A 19,151-nucleotide genomic window follows, 5' to 3' on the forward strand; every position below is an offset into this window, starting at 1 on the left:
ATAAGTCTATAATTTGGATAAATAATTCTGTAAAAATTCTGATATAATTCTATAATTTGGCGGTTCTTTGGTGGTGTTTTCTGACCCTGTGTCTTCATAAAGCAAAGTGCTGTCAGACTTTGCAGGCTGATTGTTAACCAATAAATTAATAGTTTAAATGAATTAATGAAATGGTAATGTGAATTCCAGGAGAATTCCTGAGGAGGTGACACTGATTACACTGGTGCTGGGGATAGAACACCATTAGTGGGGTGTTGTTACTAGAAGAAGAGAAAAAATAAGAGATTAAGAAGAAGAGAAAAAATAAGAGATTAAGAAGAAGAGGAAAAAAAAAGAGGTTAAGAAGAGAAAAAAAAAGAGATAAGGAAGAAAAGAAAAATAGTGCCAAGGTTTAAATTGTGGGTTGGTGTTGATTTGGGGCTGTTTCCTCTCTTGCAGGTCAGAGGGCAGTGGAACAGGGTGGCAGGAGCTGCCTGGGTGTCGAAATGTCTCTGGCCCAGAGTGTGACTTCTCCTCAGCCATCACTGAGTACTATGACACTCACCTGGTGAAGGTGAGGGCTCAGAGAGGGGAACAAGTGTCACCCTGGTCCAGGGTCCTGGAGATGGTTCCAGACCACGAAGGTACGAGCCCAGTGCTGGGTTTGGGGTTTGCAGTTCAGTGTCCTTTATACATCAGGGACAGGGGGGGACTGTGCCCCTCTGAGACCCCCCTGCAGAGCTGCTCCAGCCCTGGGGAACAGCACAGCAAGGACATGGAGCTGCTGGAGAGAGTCCAGAGCAGGCCCCAAGAGGATCCCAGGGCTGGAGCAGCTCTGCTGGGAGGAAAGGCTGGGAGAGCTGGGATTGTTCAGCCTGGAGAAGAGAAGCTTTGGGGGGAACTGATTGTGGCCTTGCAGGACCTGAAGGAGCTACAGGAAAGATGGAGAGAGACTATGGACAAGAGCTGGAGGGACAGGACAAGGGGGAATGGCTTCAAACTGCCAGAGGACAGGGATAGATGGGATATTGGGAAGGAATTCCTGGCTGGGAGGGTGGGGAGGCCCTGGCCCAGGTTGGCCAGAGAAGCTGTGGCTGCCCCTGGATCCCTGGAAGTGTCCAAGGCCAGGTTGGAGCAACCTGGGCTGGTGGGAGGTGTCCCTGCCCATGGCAGGGGTGACACTGGATGGGCTTTATGGTTCCTCTCAACCCAAACCAGTCTGGGATTCTGGAACAAATGTGTGGTTCCCACTGCCTGTGACAGCAGGATGTGGTGGTTTCCTCAGCTGGAACATAACACAAGTCATGGAAGGTGCAATTCTGTCTTTCCTGGGAAGGGAGAATATTGTAAGTGATGCTGGTTTCGTAGAATCCCAGACTGGGAAGGAACTTAAAGCCCATCCAGTTCTACCCCTGCCATGGCAGGGACACCTTCCACCAGCCCAGGTTGCTCCAAGCTCCTTTCTCCTGGAAATTTCCTCCTGACTTTGTGACCTTTCAGCAGTTACAGTGTGGTACTGAAGCCTTCCCTCAGTGTTGGATTTATTGGTCTGAGCTACATTTCTTGCCTTTTTTAGAATAACTTTTACTGATTTTTACAGCAGATTTTGGAAAACATTTGCTGCTAATGTTTCATTTTAGCTGCTTTTAGAACCAGGACGTGGTGGTTGGTTGTTAGTTTGGATTTCTATTAGAAACTGCCTGAGAGCCATGAAAACTGAGACCCTGTAGGTGATCACTGTGATCTTGTTACTGCCTCAAAAGAATCAAAAATAAGATTCTCTAGGCAGGTACTGTGGGTTTATTGATGTCAGCTGCTTTTGGGATGTTTTTGCTCCAGGTAGTTGTGCTTAACTTTGTTTTTCTTTCCATATTTACAGCTCAGATTGGTCCACCAGGAATGGAGTTGCAGCCCACAAATGGAGACATAAAAATTAAGATTTCTCCTCCAGAAGCAAATCAGGCCAAAAAAATGTGGCTAAATGATCTAAGCTTTAAATATAATCTCATTTTCTGGGAAAATTCATCAAATTCTCAGGTACGATCACATTTTTTTAAAACATTTAGCGTTACCAGAACTGTAAGAGATGGAATTTAATCGTGCTCTAAAATGCAATTGTTTGAGTCTGCACCTGTTCATATGCAGTTTTAAAGTTGGGGGAGGTGTTTTGTTGGGGTGTTTTTGTTTTTGCTCTAGGATTAGTTTAGATATTTTGTGCTGAGAGTTTTTGTGTCTGTTAAACGCTGGAGCCACTTCCCAGTGCAAGAAGAAGAAAGTGAAAGCAGCTCAGGTGTGTTGGGGCAGAGGCCACCCTTGGGCAGCAGGAATGGGGAGGGGGAGGAATTCCAGGGAGAGGGAAGAAGGTTTTACAGGGAGGGACAGATGTGAGGGAGGGGAGAGGGCAGAGTCTGAGCTGGTCTTGCTGAGACAGAGGAGCTTCAGGACAGCCCTCAGTGCCCTGCCCTGGGCCGTGGGCTGGAGTTCATGAATCACAGAAGGTTTGGGTTGGGAGGAACCTCAAAGCCCATCCAGTGCCACCCCTGCCATGGGCAGGGACACCTTCCACCAGCCCAGGTTGCTCCAAGCCCCATCCATCCTGGCCTTGGACACTTCCAGGGATCCAGGGGCAGCCACAGTTTCTCTGGGCAACCTGGGCCAGGGCCTCCCCACCCTCCCAGCCAGGAATTCCTTCCCAATATCCCATCTAACCCTGCCCTCTGGCACTGGGAAGCCATTCCCTGTGTCTTTTCAGGTCTTGTCCTTGTGAACATTTCCAAGCCACAGCAGACGGGGCCCTTCTGCAAAGATTGGGGTGGAAACAGCCCCTCATTTTTTTAGGGAAATGGGTGTCAGGTAAATTAGGGTAGGAATTGAAGAGCTGTCTGTTCTTTTGGAAGCTCAGGTCACAATCATTACACAGTAAGGACATGGAAGGGCTGGAGCGTGTGCAGGGAAGGGAACTGAGATGGGGAAGGGGCTGGAGCAGCAGGAGGGGCTGAGGGAGCTGGGGGGGCTCAGCCTGGAGCAAAGGAGGCTCAGGGGAGACCTTCTGGCTCTGCAACCCCCTGACAGGAGGGGGTAGACTGGGGGGGTCGGGCTCTGCTGCCAGGAACAAGGGACAGGAGGAGAGGGAACGGCCTCCAGCTGTGCCAGGGGAGGCTCAGGTTGGACAGGAGGAGGAATTTGCTGCTGGAAAGGGTGGTGAGGCCTTGGCAGGGGCTGCCCAGGGAGGTTTGGAGTGCCCAGCCCTGGAGGTGTCCCAGAGGTGTCTGGATGTGGCCCTTGGGGCCGTGGCTCAGGGTGACTGTGGTGGTTCTGGGGGATCCCAAAGGGCTCCTCCATCCCTGGTGTGTCTCTGGTTGCACATCAGAGGGGGAAGTCACTTGTCCTGACACGTCCTGTTCCAAGGTCGGTCGCCACAAAGTCTGGGAAAGCAAAAGCAGGGAGGTGGCAGAGGGAGAGGGGAAGTGTTTGGGGTGAGGGATGAAGTGTTCTGTTTTGTTTGCAGTATCTGTGGGGTGAGTTCTGTGTCACGTCGAGCAGAGGCCACGATCCCACCCCACCTTCACGTGGCAGAGGAGCACAAAATGTTCCTTCCTCCGAGTCACATTAATTGGAAACTTCCCTTCAGCGCTCATCCACCTCAAATATTGCCCTTTTTTTCCTCTATTTTAGCTTTTTTGGGGGTCTTTTCTGTAAATGGGCTGAAACCCTGGGAGGAAAAATGATCCTTTCCAAACCCAGCTCCTGGGGAGGGACAATCCCTTCAAAGGCTCTTTGTGGTTGTTTCTTCCAGCCCAGAAGTAAAAATATTTTTCCCGTTGACACCGTTGATGATCTTGCACCAGACACAACTTACTGTTTTAAGGTTCAAGCAAATCTTCCTACAGAGGGCAAAGAAGGGCTGTTCAGCCCCGTTCGCTGCGTGAAAACCACCCAGAAAGGTGAGAGGAAAATCAGTTTGTCTGCAAATTGTGGTAGAGTTTAAACTGTCACAAAGTGGGTCGGTCTAAAGCAACAAAAATGTGCAGAGTTGCCAAGTTCCTCCTCATTTTGGTGTAAAAAAAACAGATATAACATAGAACAGTTATTTACATTTGTTTTCTCAGTCAGCCTAAGATATTGCAGTAGCAGAGTTTTAATTGTACAAAAAGGGGTTTTGCCACGAAGCAAATTTTGCCCATTAATTTGGAGTACAGAAATAGGCAGAAGTGCCAAGTTCCTCCTCATTTTGGTGTAAAAAAATATGTATAACACGTGACATTTATTTTTCTCAGTCAACATGAAATATGGCAATAGTGGAGTTTTGATTGTACAAAAAGTGGTTTTGCCACCAGGCAAATTATTGTTGCCTGATTAATTAATTTGGAGTGCAAAAGCTACTTTCTGCATTTTTGGAAAACTCTCTGTGTTTTCAATTAGTGGCTTTGAATCAGGAGGAAAGGGATGTTTTGGAGGCAAAAGAAGAGCCTTTTGTGCACTTGGCAGTAAATAAATGCACAGAAAGTTGGACTAAGCTTAAAAAATCCTGGTTTTACGTAAAATCCTTGGGGAATTGATTGCTCCTGGTTCTGGAAAAAGGCACAGTGGCAGTTGGCCACCAGTTGCTTGGTTTGCATGTCTAAATTTAAATTCTTTTATGTGCTCTCAGGTGTCAGTTTAGGTACTTCTAAATGTTTCTTTCAGGAAAAAAATAACTTCAGGAAAGTCAGATATAGGTCAGACCTGGATGGGACATCAAAAATATTTGGTGGATGGTGCATCAAAATCAAAATTAGTTGGAGTAATTAATAGATAGTATTTTTGTATAAAGTAATTTCCATGTACGAAATAAAAAATATACTAAATAATACATGTGCATTTTAATGAAATACTAAAATAATTAATGCACGTGCCTTTTAATAAAATATTAAATTAGTACACATGTATTATAATAAATATTTAAATGATTGACATGTGTATGTTTTAATAAAGTATTAAAATTAAAATATTGGACTGTGTAATAAATACAAGTGTATTTTACACATTTTTCCCCTTGATTTATTGCCAAAACAGTTTATTGCTGCTCATCTCAGTGTTTCTGTAGTTGAATTTTTTCTGAATTGATTTTTTTTATTAAACGCTTAGTACAACACCCTGACTTTGATTTGCAGCCTTTAGAATGAACAGATAATCTTTATATTTTCCTTATTGAAAATGTACCATGAGAAGTGTCCATTCAGTGAGAAATCTGTCTATAATATCAATTTTTTTGGCTAATTTTGAGTTTCCTTTTCATTCTGAGCAGTGAACGACCTTCTCTGTGCAACAAATCTGAGAGTCCTTGGTTTGAATATGGAATTTTACCTACACTGGGATAATCAGTATAAACAACCCGTGAGCTACAACGTCCAGTACCTCATGTGAGTCCAGAATTTCCATCTCAGTGGGCAGGTTTTGTCCTTTGAAATGCCATTTATTTTGTTTTACCAGTGCTTTCTGGAAATTAAAATGAAATATTTAGTGTACTAATGCAGTAATTGGAACGTTCATCTGTTAAAAGGATTCCACAATATCTTATCCTGGAATTTCAGGGCACTGGGATGATTTTACTTGTGTTTAATACCTGAGGGAAGGGACTTCTAAATGCTAAAATAACACTTTTAAAAGCTGGGAAGCTTTGCTTCGTAGGTTTGTAGCTTTTTGAGTGTGAAAAAATTCGATGACTAGAAGGGAAAAAATGCAGGTGCTTGAGGTTTCAGTTGTCAAACAGATTTGATTTCTTCTGGTCAGATCCAAGCATGGAAAAAAATCTGTCCTAGCACATCAAAAAAACATTGTGTCACATCAAAAAAATCATATCAGGTTAAAAAAAAAAAGTATCACATCCGAAAAATATTGTATCACTTTAAAAAAGATCCTATAAATATCTGAAAAATATTGTATCACTTTAAAAAAGATCCTATAGATATCTGAAAAATATTGTATCACTTTAAAAAAGATCCTGTAAATATCTGAAAAATATTGTATCACTTTAAAAAAGATCCTGTAAATATCTGAAAAATATTGTATCACTTTAAAAAAGATCCTATCACAGCAAAAAAATGGTATCACATTAGAAAAAGTCATGTCACATTAAAAAAAAATCTTATCACATAAAAAAAACATTGTATCCCATAAAAAACTGTATTCTATTAAAAAAGATCATATCACAAAATAATTGGTATCACGTTAAAAAATCCTGTGTCATGTAAAACCAGAATTGTATCACATAACAAAAAAAACATGTCATGTCAGAAAAAGGTATCACATGAAAACCATGATATCACATCAAAAACCAGTGTATCACAGCAAAAAAAGGTATCACATGAAAACTATAACATCACATTAAAAAATTGTATCACATTAAAAAAATGTATCACATAAAAACCATAATATCACATAAAAACCATTGTGTCACAGCAAAACCCACCCTGTCAAGACACGGGTCTGTAAACCTGTGTCCTGATCTCCAGTTGTCCCACAGATACTGTGGTTGGTACCTCAGTGAAGAGGGGACATCCCTCAGGAATCCTTTTGGAATTCTTTTGGCTCACCAGAAAAACAATCGGCTCCGTAGAACGCGCGAAATTTTAATTTGGATTTTAAGAAACTTGTAAATAACATTTACAGTAAATATACCACCAGTAACAGTGTATAATTTCCCTCGAGGCTCGATTAAAGCACTGATTTGTACCTCCTGCCCCTCTCCTCTCCCTTGAGTCACAAATGTCTCCTGGTCAGGATGTTTTTCCCTCAGCAGGAGCCCCCCCTTCCAGAGCCAGAACAGCCCCTGTGGCACAAACAAATCTGCTTTTTGTTCCCGAGACTTCAAGGGCCTCATACTAAAAATTGCTGAATTCTGTCTTGCAGTGGGTACCTGAAGAGGCTCAATGAGGATTACTCTGGGAAGTGGGTCGGTGTCCCTGGCTGTGGGAATGTCACTGGCACCCGGTGCAACGTCTCCTCTGCCATCACCACCACCGGCTTCTACTACCTCCGAGTGCAGGCCAGGGGGGGACACAACAAATCCTGTCTGTCCAGTGAAGTCAGAGTAGATCCTCTGAAAACAAGTAAGGAAACGTGTTTGCTGAAATTTTCCTTTCTCAACAACTGGCCCCCAGTGCCACTGTTGACTCCCAGGGGGATGGAGAGGGGCTGGGGGCGAGGGGTGGAGGGGCAGGACGCAGGGAACGGCTTCCCACTGCCAGAGGGCAGGGATGGATGGGATATTGGGAAGGAATCCTTCCCTGGGAGGGTGGGGAGGCCCTGCACAGGTTGCCCAGAGCAGCTGTGGCTGCCCCTGGATCCCTGGAAGTGCCGCCCAGCCCGGATGGAAAAATAATCAAAATATTTCTCAGGACTTGAGATTCTGGGTAAAGGTGTGAAGTTGGACTTTTAAATATGTGTTTCTTAAAAATTATCAGAGGTTTCAGTGGCAGTATTTTCTGCAGTATTTTTAAAGTTGTGTTTTTAATCTTGTTTTTGTTTTTTAAGATGAAATTGGCCCTCCTGGGGTAAAGCTGGACATCAGTGATACTTTGCTCCACATCCAGATTTCTCCTCCAGGAGGACCTGAGGGTGAAGTCATGAGGAACAATTATGTCCTGTCCTACCGGATTCTGTACTGGAGGAATTCATCAAATGATGAGGTTTGAACTGGTTGACAGATTTTCTGCACAGCCATAATAAGTGTTTATGACTTAAATCCAGAGTCTCAGTTCCCCTCAAGAAGTTTCTTTTCAAGAGAGGCACAGATATGATGTATCAGTCTGAAAAAAAGACAATTTGTTGGGTTTTTTTTCTGAAAGATTCTTTTAAAAATCTGATCAAGATGATTTTATCACACGGTGGGTGAGATTTTAATCTCTTTCCATGGATGGGACCGTGTTTAATGTAAGCTGGGAGGTAAAAGCTCTGTTTATCATGAAACAACAAAGTCCTGTGTGCTTTTAGCTCACAGTTTAATGGGTCTTTCCATATTTAAATACTTCTTACAGTAAAATATTTTACAGTAATGGCTAAAAGTTGGAGGAAGAGAAGGAAACCAACTGCAGCAGGAAGGAGTTTCCTGTTGCACAGAGCTCGGAGCTGTGAAGTTCCACAGTGGTGGAAGCAGTTGGTTCTTGCCCGCGAGTGTTTCCTGATTTTTCCTTGGGACATAATTGGGTGGTTCCTTTTATTTGCTTTAATCTGAGTGCCCAGGGAGGTGCTGGAGTCACCAGTGTCCCAGAGGCACCGGGGTGTGGCCCCTGGGGACATGGTTCAGGGGTGCTGGGAGACAGCGGGACTGGGTGAGCCCGAAGGTCTCTTCCAGCCTTGATGGTTCTGGGGTTCTGTGGTTGCAACAGCATTGTGCAGAATGACTTCTTCATCATAATTCTCACCTGTCTGAGTGATTCTTGTGCTGTTCACGTGCACCTTATCCTCCCATTTTTGGCTTTTCAGGAGGAGGCCAAAGTGAAGGAGACAAAACAAACGGTAGCGACGATCCCTGACCTGGCGCCTGAGACCTTGTACTGTGTCAAAGCCCAGGCCTTCTCAGAACCTTACAACAAGAGCAGTGTTTACAGCCAGGAGGAGTGCATCCAGACCCCTGGAGGTAGGGGAAGCTTGGGAATTGATCCACCTCTGCAAGTGGGATTGCTGACCCTTCACGGGCCTTTGCAGCTCCCACGAGTTAAAAACTCTGGGCAGGAAGAGCTGACACCTCGCTGGGCAGAGAGCTTGAATTCCCAGTGCTTGTAAGATGTTTTTAGGAATCACTAAATGCCGTGTTTCCGGGAATATTTTATTCTTGGAATGTTCACAGTTCTCCTGTGAATGAATTCAGTTTTAGCAGATGCTGTGCTGCAGTGTGAGGAGACAAATCATCCAGCCCATTGGAGCCCAGAGCTCACCTTGGTGCCAAGTGAGGCTGGATGGATTAACACTCCCTTAGAACAGAAGAGCAAGTTTTTATGGTGAAGATAATTGGCCAAATTAAATTTTATTAACACTAGAAAAATTGCTACATATCCCAAACTGTTTAAGAAAATGTAATAACAGTGATGCTCCAGCACATCATAAGCCTTTGTCTTTATCAAGCCTTAAACAACCCAGATGTTACTTTTTTTTACCTTCATTAGATAAATTCTTTAATCTATTTTGCTAGTTATTAGTCTTCCCATATCCTTCTATTTTAATGAGCTTATTTAAGCTCAAGCAGTACATTCAGGGCAGATCATGCCCTGCCTTTCCCACATGTTCTTACATCCCAGTGTGGAAATCTTTCATTCTTTGGTCACAAAAAGAGACCTGATTGTCTATAATTCTGGTTATTTGTGGAGTGTCTCCCGGTATCTGTTAATTTTAGTATGTTCAAATGTGCTTAGGTTTATTACAGAGAGTCAGAGAATCACAGAATGGTTTGGGTTGGAAGGACCTTAAAGCCCATCCAACCTTGATTGTTCTGTGTTCTTGTATTTGATAATTCTTTTCAGTAAGATTCTCTAGGGTATTGGAATAGCATCAGTTTTCCATGATCACCATGGCTGGTGCAGCACTGTAGAAATGCAGAATTATTGTGATAATCCTGCAGCAGGTTTGGAGCTGATCTGTTCTTTAACCCTTGGTGGTTATGAATACCTGGACTGAATGGTTTTTATTCCTCTTTTTAGCAAAAGCTTTCCCTCTGATCATTTTAGCCACGTTCCTGGCTGCCCTGTTTGCTGTCCTGCTCGTGGCCCTGCCCCTGGTGTTTGTGCTCTACCAAGCCTACAGCAAGATCAAGTACGTGTTCTTCCCATCCTGCCAACCTCCTCTGAACATCGAGGTGAGCTCACACTCCTCTTCCATGGAACAGATTATTCTCGGGAAAAGGAACCAGAAATGTTGTGGACAGATGTTTCTCTGTTATCCTGGTCTTATGGGAACACCTGGGATCTTATGGGAACACCAGGATGAACCGTAGAGGTTTTGGCAATGGTTCTCCACAAAGGCAGGGCTTGTCTCCAGTTTCCACCTCCAGCTTCCAGATTTTCCTTCAGTTCTTGTGTGGCCTCTTGAGGCTCTAATCCATGAAATATTGCAATTCTATGGGTGATTGGCACCTATGAGGATAGCAAATGAGATATGGTTAATGTTTGAGTTGTTTAGTGTTTGACTGTGTGAATGGGATGGTGAGGTGGGGGCTGGGCTCTGCTGCCAGGGAACAAGGGACAGGAGGAGAGGGAATGGCCTCCAGCTGTGCCAGGGGAGGCTCAGGTTGGACAGGAGGAGGAATTTGCTGCTGGAAAGGGTGGTGAGGCCTTGGCAGGGGCTGCCCAGGGAGGTTTGGAGTGCCCAGCCCTGGAGGTGTCCCAGGAAGGCCTGGCCATGGCACTCAGTGCTCTGGGCTGGGGGACAAGGTGGGGATGGGGCACAGGGGGATCCATGGGCTGGGAGGGCTTTTCCAACCCCCGGGATCCCAGGATTCTGTGAACTAAACTTCATCCTAATTTTGAGTTGTTGAACTTGGGTAACAAATGGCCTGTTTGAGGCAGAAAACCATGATACTACTCAGCATGATCACAGAATCCCAGACTGGTTTGGGTTGGAAGGGACCTTGAAGCTCATCTAATTCCCACCCCCTGCCATGGGCAGGGACACCTTCCACCAACCCAGGTTGCTCCAAGCCCCATCCAACCTGGCCTTGGACACTTCCAGGGATCCAGGGGCAGCCACAGCTTCTCTGGGCAACCTGGGCCAGGGCCTCCCCACCCTCCCAGCCAGGAATTCCTTCCTAGTCACCACCCTCACAGTAAAGAATCCGATAAACCAGATCTGTACAGCTGTGGTGTTAAGCAGAATCATTATTTAAATTATTTAAACCATTACATAAATATTGTGTGTGAATGTTCATCCCTCCCTTTTCTCCTTCTCTTTTCTCAGGGGTTTGGAGGACAGCTCTGCACCAGCCCTTATCTGCCAACTCCAGAAGAACCAGTAGAGAATTATTCTATAATTGACTCTATGATCACATATGAAGGAAATCAGATCGATTGCAGAGACTACAAACATTCCAAACAGAGCAGTCGGGACTCAGGGAATTACTCCAACGACGACAACACCTCAGGGAGCAAAGGCTCGGCTGAAACTCTGGAAAAGGAAATAGTATAACTGTGAGGAGAATAAAATTCATCAGTGGGGCTGGCACTTTGATAAAACCTCTTCGTGATGGGAGTCACGGCCTGAGGAAGACACTGTGACTTTGGGGCTCGTTGCCTTTGGGTTTCCAGATCTGCACTTTGTTGGTTGGTTGGAAATCACCGCGAGCCACGCGATGGACTCGTCGTTCCTTGCACTGATGTGTCACCACGTGGGGAAACATCGACCTTCTGCCTGAGGAGCAGCAGGTCTGGACACTCTCTGTACTTGAAGCTGATGATCGGCAGAGTCCTCGTGTCCCACAGGAGGGTTTGTGTCTCTCTCTCTCTCTCTCTCACAGAGGGTTGTGTTGAGCCCGGCGCGTGCTGGGCCATCGCCGTCGCTCCCGGCGTTGGCTCTCCCAATGTTTACAGGGGCAGGAGGAAATCCATGCTGGATACAATCCTAAGGACTTCTTGGACATTCCCTTCCATCCCCTCAGGGGCAGTGCTTGTTGGTTCAGCAGGTCCAGAACGAAGTGCCAAGAGACCAAGGGTCATGTTAGTCAGGGGCTTCTGAGGCTCCGTGTGGAATTCCCACTTCCTTGTTCGTGTATCCTGCTCCCCATTCCTGGAAGTGCCCAGGGCCAGGTGGGATGTTGCTCTGAGCCACCTGGGCTAGTGGAAGGTGTCCCAGCCCATGGCAGGAGGTGGGGCTGGATGGGCTTTAAGGTCCCTCCCAGCCCAGGCTGGTCTGGGATTCCGTGATTCCCTCTGTGTGCTAATCCCACACACGGTCACCCGGGCAGGGATAGGGATGGGAGAGGCAGAGAGGAGCTTCCCTGGGCTATGAAGGGAAATGTCCTGGCAGAATCTCTTTGACTGGGTCCAGTTGTTCTGCATTCAGGATAAAAGCCCCAGCAAAGGTCCAGGGCCGTGCTGTGCAGGAGCTCCTGGTGTGGGGCTGCAGATGAGGAGGCACAGTGGGAGGCACAGTCCTGATTTATGTATCCCCCCCCATTCCTACATAACCAAAAGTGCAAAATATTTACTGCCAAATGGATTTCATTTAGGAACAAAAATCTCCTAAAAAGGATGTAACTTATTTCTGTGATTAGAAGGAGCCAAAGTGATTCAGAAAATGCCTTTTAAGGGTGATCAGGGTGTTTGTCACTCAGAGCTTTTCCAGCTCTGTCTTGTCTTACCAACAGACTTTTTTAAGTACAAATGATCAGGATGTGCTCCAATAACATTTCAATTTACATACCACTGTCTGCTGGAATTAATTTTTTTAAGTAGCTTATTTTTTTATGAAGAAATTGCTTTGGATTGAACTGGGTTTGAGCATCATGTGGACTTTTGTTTATTCTGACAAGGAATTCTTTGTGTTTATATATATTTTTTTTTAATTTCGAAGATGTTGCCTAACTTTCTGAATTTAATGTCCTTGTGTTCACTGAAGAACAAAATAAATTTTGCACATTTATTTCTTTATCCCTTTCTTGGTTCCGTGTATTTTTGACGAAGCTGCACCGTGGAAGTTCCCAGGAGTCCTCAGTTGTCCTTCCTGAAAAACCCAACGTGGAGGATATCATAGAATATCATATTATAGGATATAATAGAACATGATGTCACAGAAAATCATATTATAGACATTAATGTAGGGAGTGTTGCATGATTTGGACAAATTCTATTTAATGTGGAGAGTTTCACTGTCAGATTTCAAAGCAAAGCAACCAAAAGTTTCTGAAATAGGCAGAATAATTTCCAGGCAATGCACATTTTTCTTGGGAACGTAGAACCAAAGAGATGCTAATGAATATATATTTATGCTCTGAAGTTTGGTAATGAGAGGAGTTACAGAAAATCTTGTGTCAGCTCCTTTAGAGTTGCCAGAAGAAGCAAAAGCAGAGCTGTAAGATGGAAACACTCATTGATGAAACACCTGACACTGAAACTGGAAAATTCAGTTCCTAAACAGCTGAGGCAACTTCCTTCTGATTTGTCTCAGGTGAATCCAGGAATACTTGGGAAAGAACTTGAACTGTTACAGTTCACTGCACAGAGCACTTGGTTGTGGTGCAAAAAGGAACTTGGTGTCAATGGATTTTGTTGGATTCCCAAAGTCCTCCTGAAAATGCAGCCCTGGGAGGGGTTTTCTTCTTCAAAACATTCCCAGCAGGAGGATCTTGGAGGTCTTTGAATGATTCTGGGATTCTCTTCACTGAATTTATGCAGTGGGGTGAGATCCAGCCCTGCCCAGCTGAACCCTTTCAGCTGGACAATGTGGAGCTGGGTTTGTCCTGAGGGTGGAATCACCAGCAGGGTCACCAAAATCCATGTTTTTAAAGCCACCCCCTTCCCCCCGTTGGTTCTGTGGGATAATTGTGATCCAGCTGCAGCCTCAGGGGGGGAGGAGGAGGCAGAAATTCCCCATCCTGGGATTGGGAGCTGAAAGGAAACCAACAGCTGGGAATCATTTTCCACGTTTGGTCCCAGATTCTGTGACTTTCCCATGACTCCTGCTTTTGGAATGGATTTTGTTACTGGGGTTTATTAGGGTTTATTTATTTATTTGTAATTTATTGGGAGGGGTATTTATAATTTATTAAGGTTTATTTATAGTCTATTATGGTTTGTTTGTTTATAATTTATTAGAGGTTATTTATGTATTTATTGTCTACTAGGTTTTATTATTTCAGGCTCATCTACTTGATGAGTAAGAACATACAGATAAATCCATAGTAGGGAACCCCCTGGGTGGTAAATCCATGTGGGCTGTTGGATCATTTTCCTGGGGATGCTTTGCTGAAGGGTAATTGTGCAGAGAATGTGACTGTGCTTTGCACTGACACGGTGTATTTGTATTTATTTATCTTCTCATGTTAAATTATATTTTAAATTTCATTTATTGTACTATTAATTTATATATTATTGATATATTTCTAAATATATTTCTAATTGCATATAGCTATACTGAATATTATAACTGATAATATATATTACCATGGAATTTATTATTAATTTTATATATTTATTATATTATTACTATATAAATTTGTTATATATTATGTGATCATATATGTAATGATACTATATATAATATTACATAATGTTATAATATGTATATTTTAAGTGTTATATTAATATATATTAATATATATTATATAATATATTAATATATAAAATTATGTTATATAATTATATTATGTGATATATATTAAAATATATAATTATATTATATAATATATATTAAAATATATAATTATATTATATAATATATATTAAAATATATAAATATATATTAATATATATAATATATAACAACAAAGTACTGCAGGGATATTCTTTAAGAATCCCAAGGCACCAGAAGTGCCACTTTTTGACAAATGGGATTATTTGTCATTGCTGCCTGTGACAGATAATCCAAATTTCTTGAAAACTTGCTGGAGTGATGGATCATTTCAGGTAAATTTCTAGGAATGTGAGCAGGACTTCCTGCAGTTCTTCCAGTTCCCTTTGAGCAGTGATGACCTTGGTAAATTCTTGTTTTCACCACAGATGGTATTTCCAGTCTTATTTTCCATGGAGGCAAAAGAACCCCACAGCCCTTAAAGCTGTCCCTGATAACTGATATCCCATTGAAAATCCCACCTGGCACTGTGGGCTCTCAGGACAAATTACTTCATTCAGGTTCTTGGAAAATACTTTGGGAAACCTGTAAAATTTGTGTCTTGGCTTTACGACAGAATCCCAAAGGTGTTGGAGTCACTGGACAGCAGCTCTTGGTGTGTTTGCCCCGGAACCAGCTGGAATATCAGGAGCTGCTGATTTGACAGAAGGAGGTCAGACCTGGGGGAGTTGGCTCAGGGCTGCTGAACCATCTCAGGGTCTGTCAGAAAGTGCCAAATGACTGTAATTAGTAATTACCCCCCAAGAGGAGCAGCACACGGTGTGGTTGATGTGCTGGAGAACCAAAGGAACTCGTGCCTGAGCAGGGTTTCCTCCTGCACACACCAAGCTCGGAAAGTCCTGGACTTTTAACTCGTTTCCTCTTTCCTGCAGTTTCCAGCATCCCAGAAACAGCCTGGGAATTATCCCAGATCCACCCCTGTTGTCTGGGTGATGCCCTTTCCCTAAGGCAGCAAAAGCAAAGCATATTCTGAACAAAAATGGTGTCAGGGGCAGCTTTTTTAGCTTTTCGGAGCCGCGTTCCCTCTCCTTCCCTGAGGGATTCCTTTCCATCCAGGGATGGTCTCCAGACCCGGGAAAGGGGAGGGGGTTTCCCTGCCCAGGAGCTCTGGAGGTACCTGATGCCTTGAGCTCCCTCTGCTGACCTCGGAACAGCAAATTAAGAACCAGCTCCATCAGAGTCTCTTAAAAAGAGACTGATTTCAAATTTAAATACCCAAACTAGGCAGGAGTTTTGTGCCCCACTCCTTAGATTCTTGCCTCTATTCCATATCTACATATTTATGAAGGACTGGCTGTGGAGTGAAGCAAAGCTGTTATTTAAAGTATGTCACAATACTGATTTTTTTCTTTTTTTTAATTTTTTGTCCTTCTAGAATTTCACATGAGATTCAAGGTTGGTGTATAAATGTGTCATTTTGTTTAAAAACTCCTCTTTTTAGCTACTGACGTTGGAAAGAAACCTGTACTTTAGGTATAGCTCTGCACAAAAATACCACAAAGTACACCAAGGTGGTTGTTATTAGTGGCTATTATTATTCTCTAATACCAACCACAGATATTTGTCAATTATTTGAACACCACGTGGCTGCTTTGGGCCCGTGTGGCCAATTCTTATCCTGACTCATGAGATTTTTGGTTCCTTAATGGCTCCTCCAGGGTTGTTTCTTTGAGGATTTGCCCTGAGGACTCTGATATTTGGAAATAAATGTCCAAAATCCACTCCCTGCAGCAGAGAATCCCTGAGTCTTGCACATTTAAACTGGGTCAGAGACATCCCACAACCATTAAGGTTGGAAAACACCTCCAAGACCATGACCCCATGGTTTTACCTGGAGGTAAAACACCCCCAGGAAATTCCATGGTTGGGAAGCTGAAAAATCTGGCAGATGGTGGTGGTTTGGTGTCTTTCCCCTGTGGGAGGGATGAAACATTTATAGTCCTTTTAAACTCGTGTTGGTGTTGAGGCTGTGAATTCATAAATGGGACACAATCTAAATTCTTCTCCAAACCCAGCCCAGGTTTCCAGCCCCAAGGAGCAGCTGCTGCTGGGTGGACTCTCCTTCCCCCTGCCTGTGTCAGTCACTCCTGGCTGTCCATGTTTATAAAATGAGGAGCATCCCCCTCCTCTCAGTTCTGCCCAGTTCCTTGCCTGGGTCACAGCAAATTTCCTTTCACACCTTCCTCACAAACTGCCTTTTTTTTGCTGGGAGGCCTTTGGTGACCTCCTAAAAGCTCGTTGGCTTTGCTGCTGTGGCCAGTTTTCCCTCATCCCTCACTTTCTTCAGGTCAGGTATTAGAAACAATTTTTCCCTGCAGGAGTGGTCAGGCCTTGGAATAAGTGTCCCAGGGAGGTGGAGGAGTCCCTGTGTCTGGGAGTGTCCCAGAGGTGTCTGGATGTGGCCCTTGGGGACATGGATTAGGGGTGATCCTGGTGGTGTGGGATGTGAACCTTTCATTACCAGAGCCAATATTTGATCAGAGAATGTGCCTCAGGGTGTGCTCTTCAAATTGATTTTAATTCATTTCTCTTTACCTCATTTGATTTCAATTCATCTGTTTTCAGCTCCCACTCCATCCCTTTGAAAACTCCCTCACCAAAAAGTGCAGTTCTGCATCAACGTGGGATCCTCGTCCAGAGGGACCATGGAGATGCTCCAAGGGCTGGAGCCCCTCTGGTGCCAGGCTGGGAGAGCTGGGAGGGTTCACATGGAGAAGAGAAGGATCCAAGGAGACCTCAGAGTCCCTTGCAGGGCCTAAAGGGGCTCCAGGAGAGCTGGAGAGGGACTGGGGACAAGGGATGGAGGGACAGGACACAGGGAATGGCTTCAAACTGCCAGAGGGTGGGGTTAGATGGGATATTGGGAAGGAATTCCTGGCTGGGAGGGTGGGGAGGCCCTGGCCCAGGTTGCCCAGAGAAGCTGTGGCTGCCCCTGGATCCCTGGAAGTGTCCAAGGCCAGGTTGGACGGGGCTTGGAGCAACCTGGGCTGGTGGAAGGTGTCCCTGCCCGTGGCAGGGGTGGCACTGGATGGGCTTTGAGGTCCCTCCCAACCCAAACCTTCCCTGATTCTGATTCTCTCTAAATGTCACTATTTGAGGAACTTGCTTTTTTCAGCCACTGTGGTCTTTTTGTTACAAAAACCATTCACAACTCTCAGTATCATGCCCAGGCACCTTAAATGAAGGGTGAATCTCAGCCATCAAGACACACCTCTTCTTAGAAGTGATGATCTGCAGGCCAAGGTTATCTCCAGGAGATATATGGGGTATTTATCTCCACATAAGTCCAGCTGGGTTTGCTGTTATATAAAGTGCTCTGAGCAGGCTGTTTGCATGACTAACTCCTGTACTTCCTCCCTGCCTCAAGGAGACTCGATTTCATCAGGAGTTACTGTAAATGAATCACTAAACCCATATTTTTTTATGTTAAGCCTCCCAGCCTGCTGAAATGCAGACACTGCAACAGGCTCGAGGCCTCCAGGAAAGCCTGTTCTGGTTCCCAATTTACCAGTAAACATCTTAAACCCTGCTCTGGTTCAGAACAGGCAAACAAAACACAGGGAGGGAGGTGTCGCTTTTTTCCTTTGTCATCTCCCCTTTTAACAGGCAGAAACAGTGTCACCTGAGCCTCATGAAGTCATGGAATCATGGAGCAGTTTGGGTTGGAAGGACCTTAAATCCCATCCAGTGCCACCCCCTGCCATAGGGGGGGACACCTTCCACCAGCCCAGGTTGCTCCAAGCCCGATCCAACCTGGCCTTGGACACTTCCAGGGATCCAGGGCTTCTCTGGGCAACCTGGGCCAGGGCCTCCCCACCCTCTCAGCCAGGAACTCCGTCCCAATATCCCACCTAACCCTGCCCTCTGGCAGTGGGAAGCCATTCCCTGTGTCCTGGCACTCTGGGTCCAGTTTGCTGCTGTGCCTGTGAGTGGGAGAGGAGAACCTGGAGCTCAGTGGGGCCAAGCTCCTGCTGTGACACATTTGCATTAACTGCTAAAGAAATACAAGTATCTCCTGCCTTTTGCCTGGATATCAACTGCTGGCTGGTGTGTCCTGGGGTTACAAACACTTCCTTGTGCTACCACATGGAAATACCAACTGTGACAGCTCCAACTGTCCAGTGAAAACTCAAATCTCTTCCCTGGGGTGACATAACTTCACTGTCTGTGCCTTTAGGTGTAGCACCTTCCAGTGGTCGAGGAGAGAAGGCTCCAGGGAGACCTGAGAGCCCCTTCCAGTGTCTGAAGGGGCTCCAGGAGAGCTGGAGAGGGACTGGGGACAAGGGATGGAAGGACAGGACACAGGGAATGGCTTCCCACTGCCAGAGGGCAGGGATAGATGGGGTATTGGAACCAAGATGTCTTGCTGAATTGGAGATGCCCCTTTACACATCCCAATACCCTTCCATGACCTCCAGAAGGCCCCAACTGGCAGAGGAGGGTCCAGGTCATCCCAGCTTCCTCACACACGTCAGCAGAGCCACCACAGCAAAGTTTGCAGGGGGAGGATTTGAGGCTGAACAGACCAGTTTGGGGCTTCTCTAAGACCTTTATTCCTTTTCATGTCAGGGCAATATCAAACAGCTCAATTCCACTTCTCTTCCAGGAAGAAGATTGAAAATCCAAGCAGCAAACACCAGGAGCTGCTTTTAATGAGGTGAGAGTTTGAAGAGCTTTTGGCAAAAGAAGTCTGGAGTTTGTTTAAGGCTTTGTGGTTTGAATAGGAGGGAGATTCTTCTTCTTTATTTGCTTCCTTGTTTCAGTTTCTTAACAGACTGTGGTTCTTTGCATGAGACATCTGGAAGAAGAGGGGGATGGAGGAACACAAGGAAGGGGTTGATTTGCCTCTCAAACCA

At 44.9% G+C, this 19,151-nt stretch overlaps 1 protein-coding gene across 2 annotated transcripts in view; it reads left to right on the forward strand.

Annotated features, from left to right (window-relative positions):
- Positions 1-12,596, forward strand: part of IFNAR1 (interferon alpha and beta receptor subunit 1) — a 14,040-nt gene extending 1,444 nt beyond the window's left edge. The window contains exons 2-10 of one of the 2 annotated variants that reach the window (XM_027645714.1): positions 439-623; positions 1,859-2,016; positions 3,776-3,923; positions 5,264-5,381; positions 6,871-7,070; positions 7,495-7,649; positions 8,446-8,599; positions 9,657-9,811; positions 10,909-12,596. In XM_027645714.1, the coding sequence (XP_027501515.1) occupies positions 605-623; positions 1,859-2,016; positions 3,776-3,923; positions 5,264-5,381; positions 6,871-7,070; positions 7,495-7,649; positions 8,446-8,599; positions 9,657-9,811; positions 10,909-11,136 (1,335 nt within the window). In that variant the 5' untranslated portion in view covers positions 439-604 and the 3' untranslated portion in view covers positions 11,137-12,596. The remainder of the gene's footprint in view (positions 1-438; positions 624-1,858; positions 2,017-3,775; positions 3,924-5,263; positions 5,382-6,870; positions 7,071-7,494; positions 7,650-8,445; positions 8,600-9,656; positions 9,812-10,908) is intronic. The other variant, XM_027645721.1, reaches the window with a different exon arrangement.
- Positions 12,597-19,151: the final 6,555 nt, after the last annotated feature.

Source organism: Corapipo altera, unplaced genomic scaffold (genome assembly GCF_003945725.1).
Source record: "Corapipo altera isolate COAL_440 unplaced genomic scaffold, ASM394572v1 0, whole genome shotgun sequence".
Lineage (NCBI taxonomy): Eukaryota > Metazoa > Chordata > Aves > Passeriformes > Pipridae > Corapipo > Corapipo altera.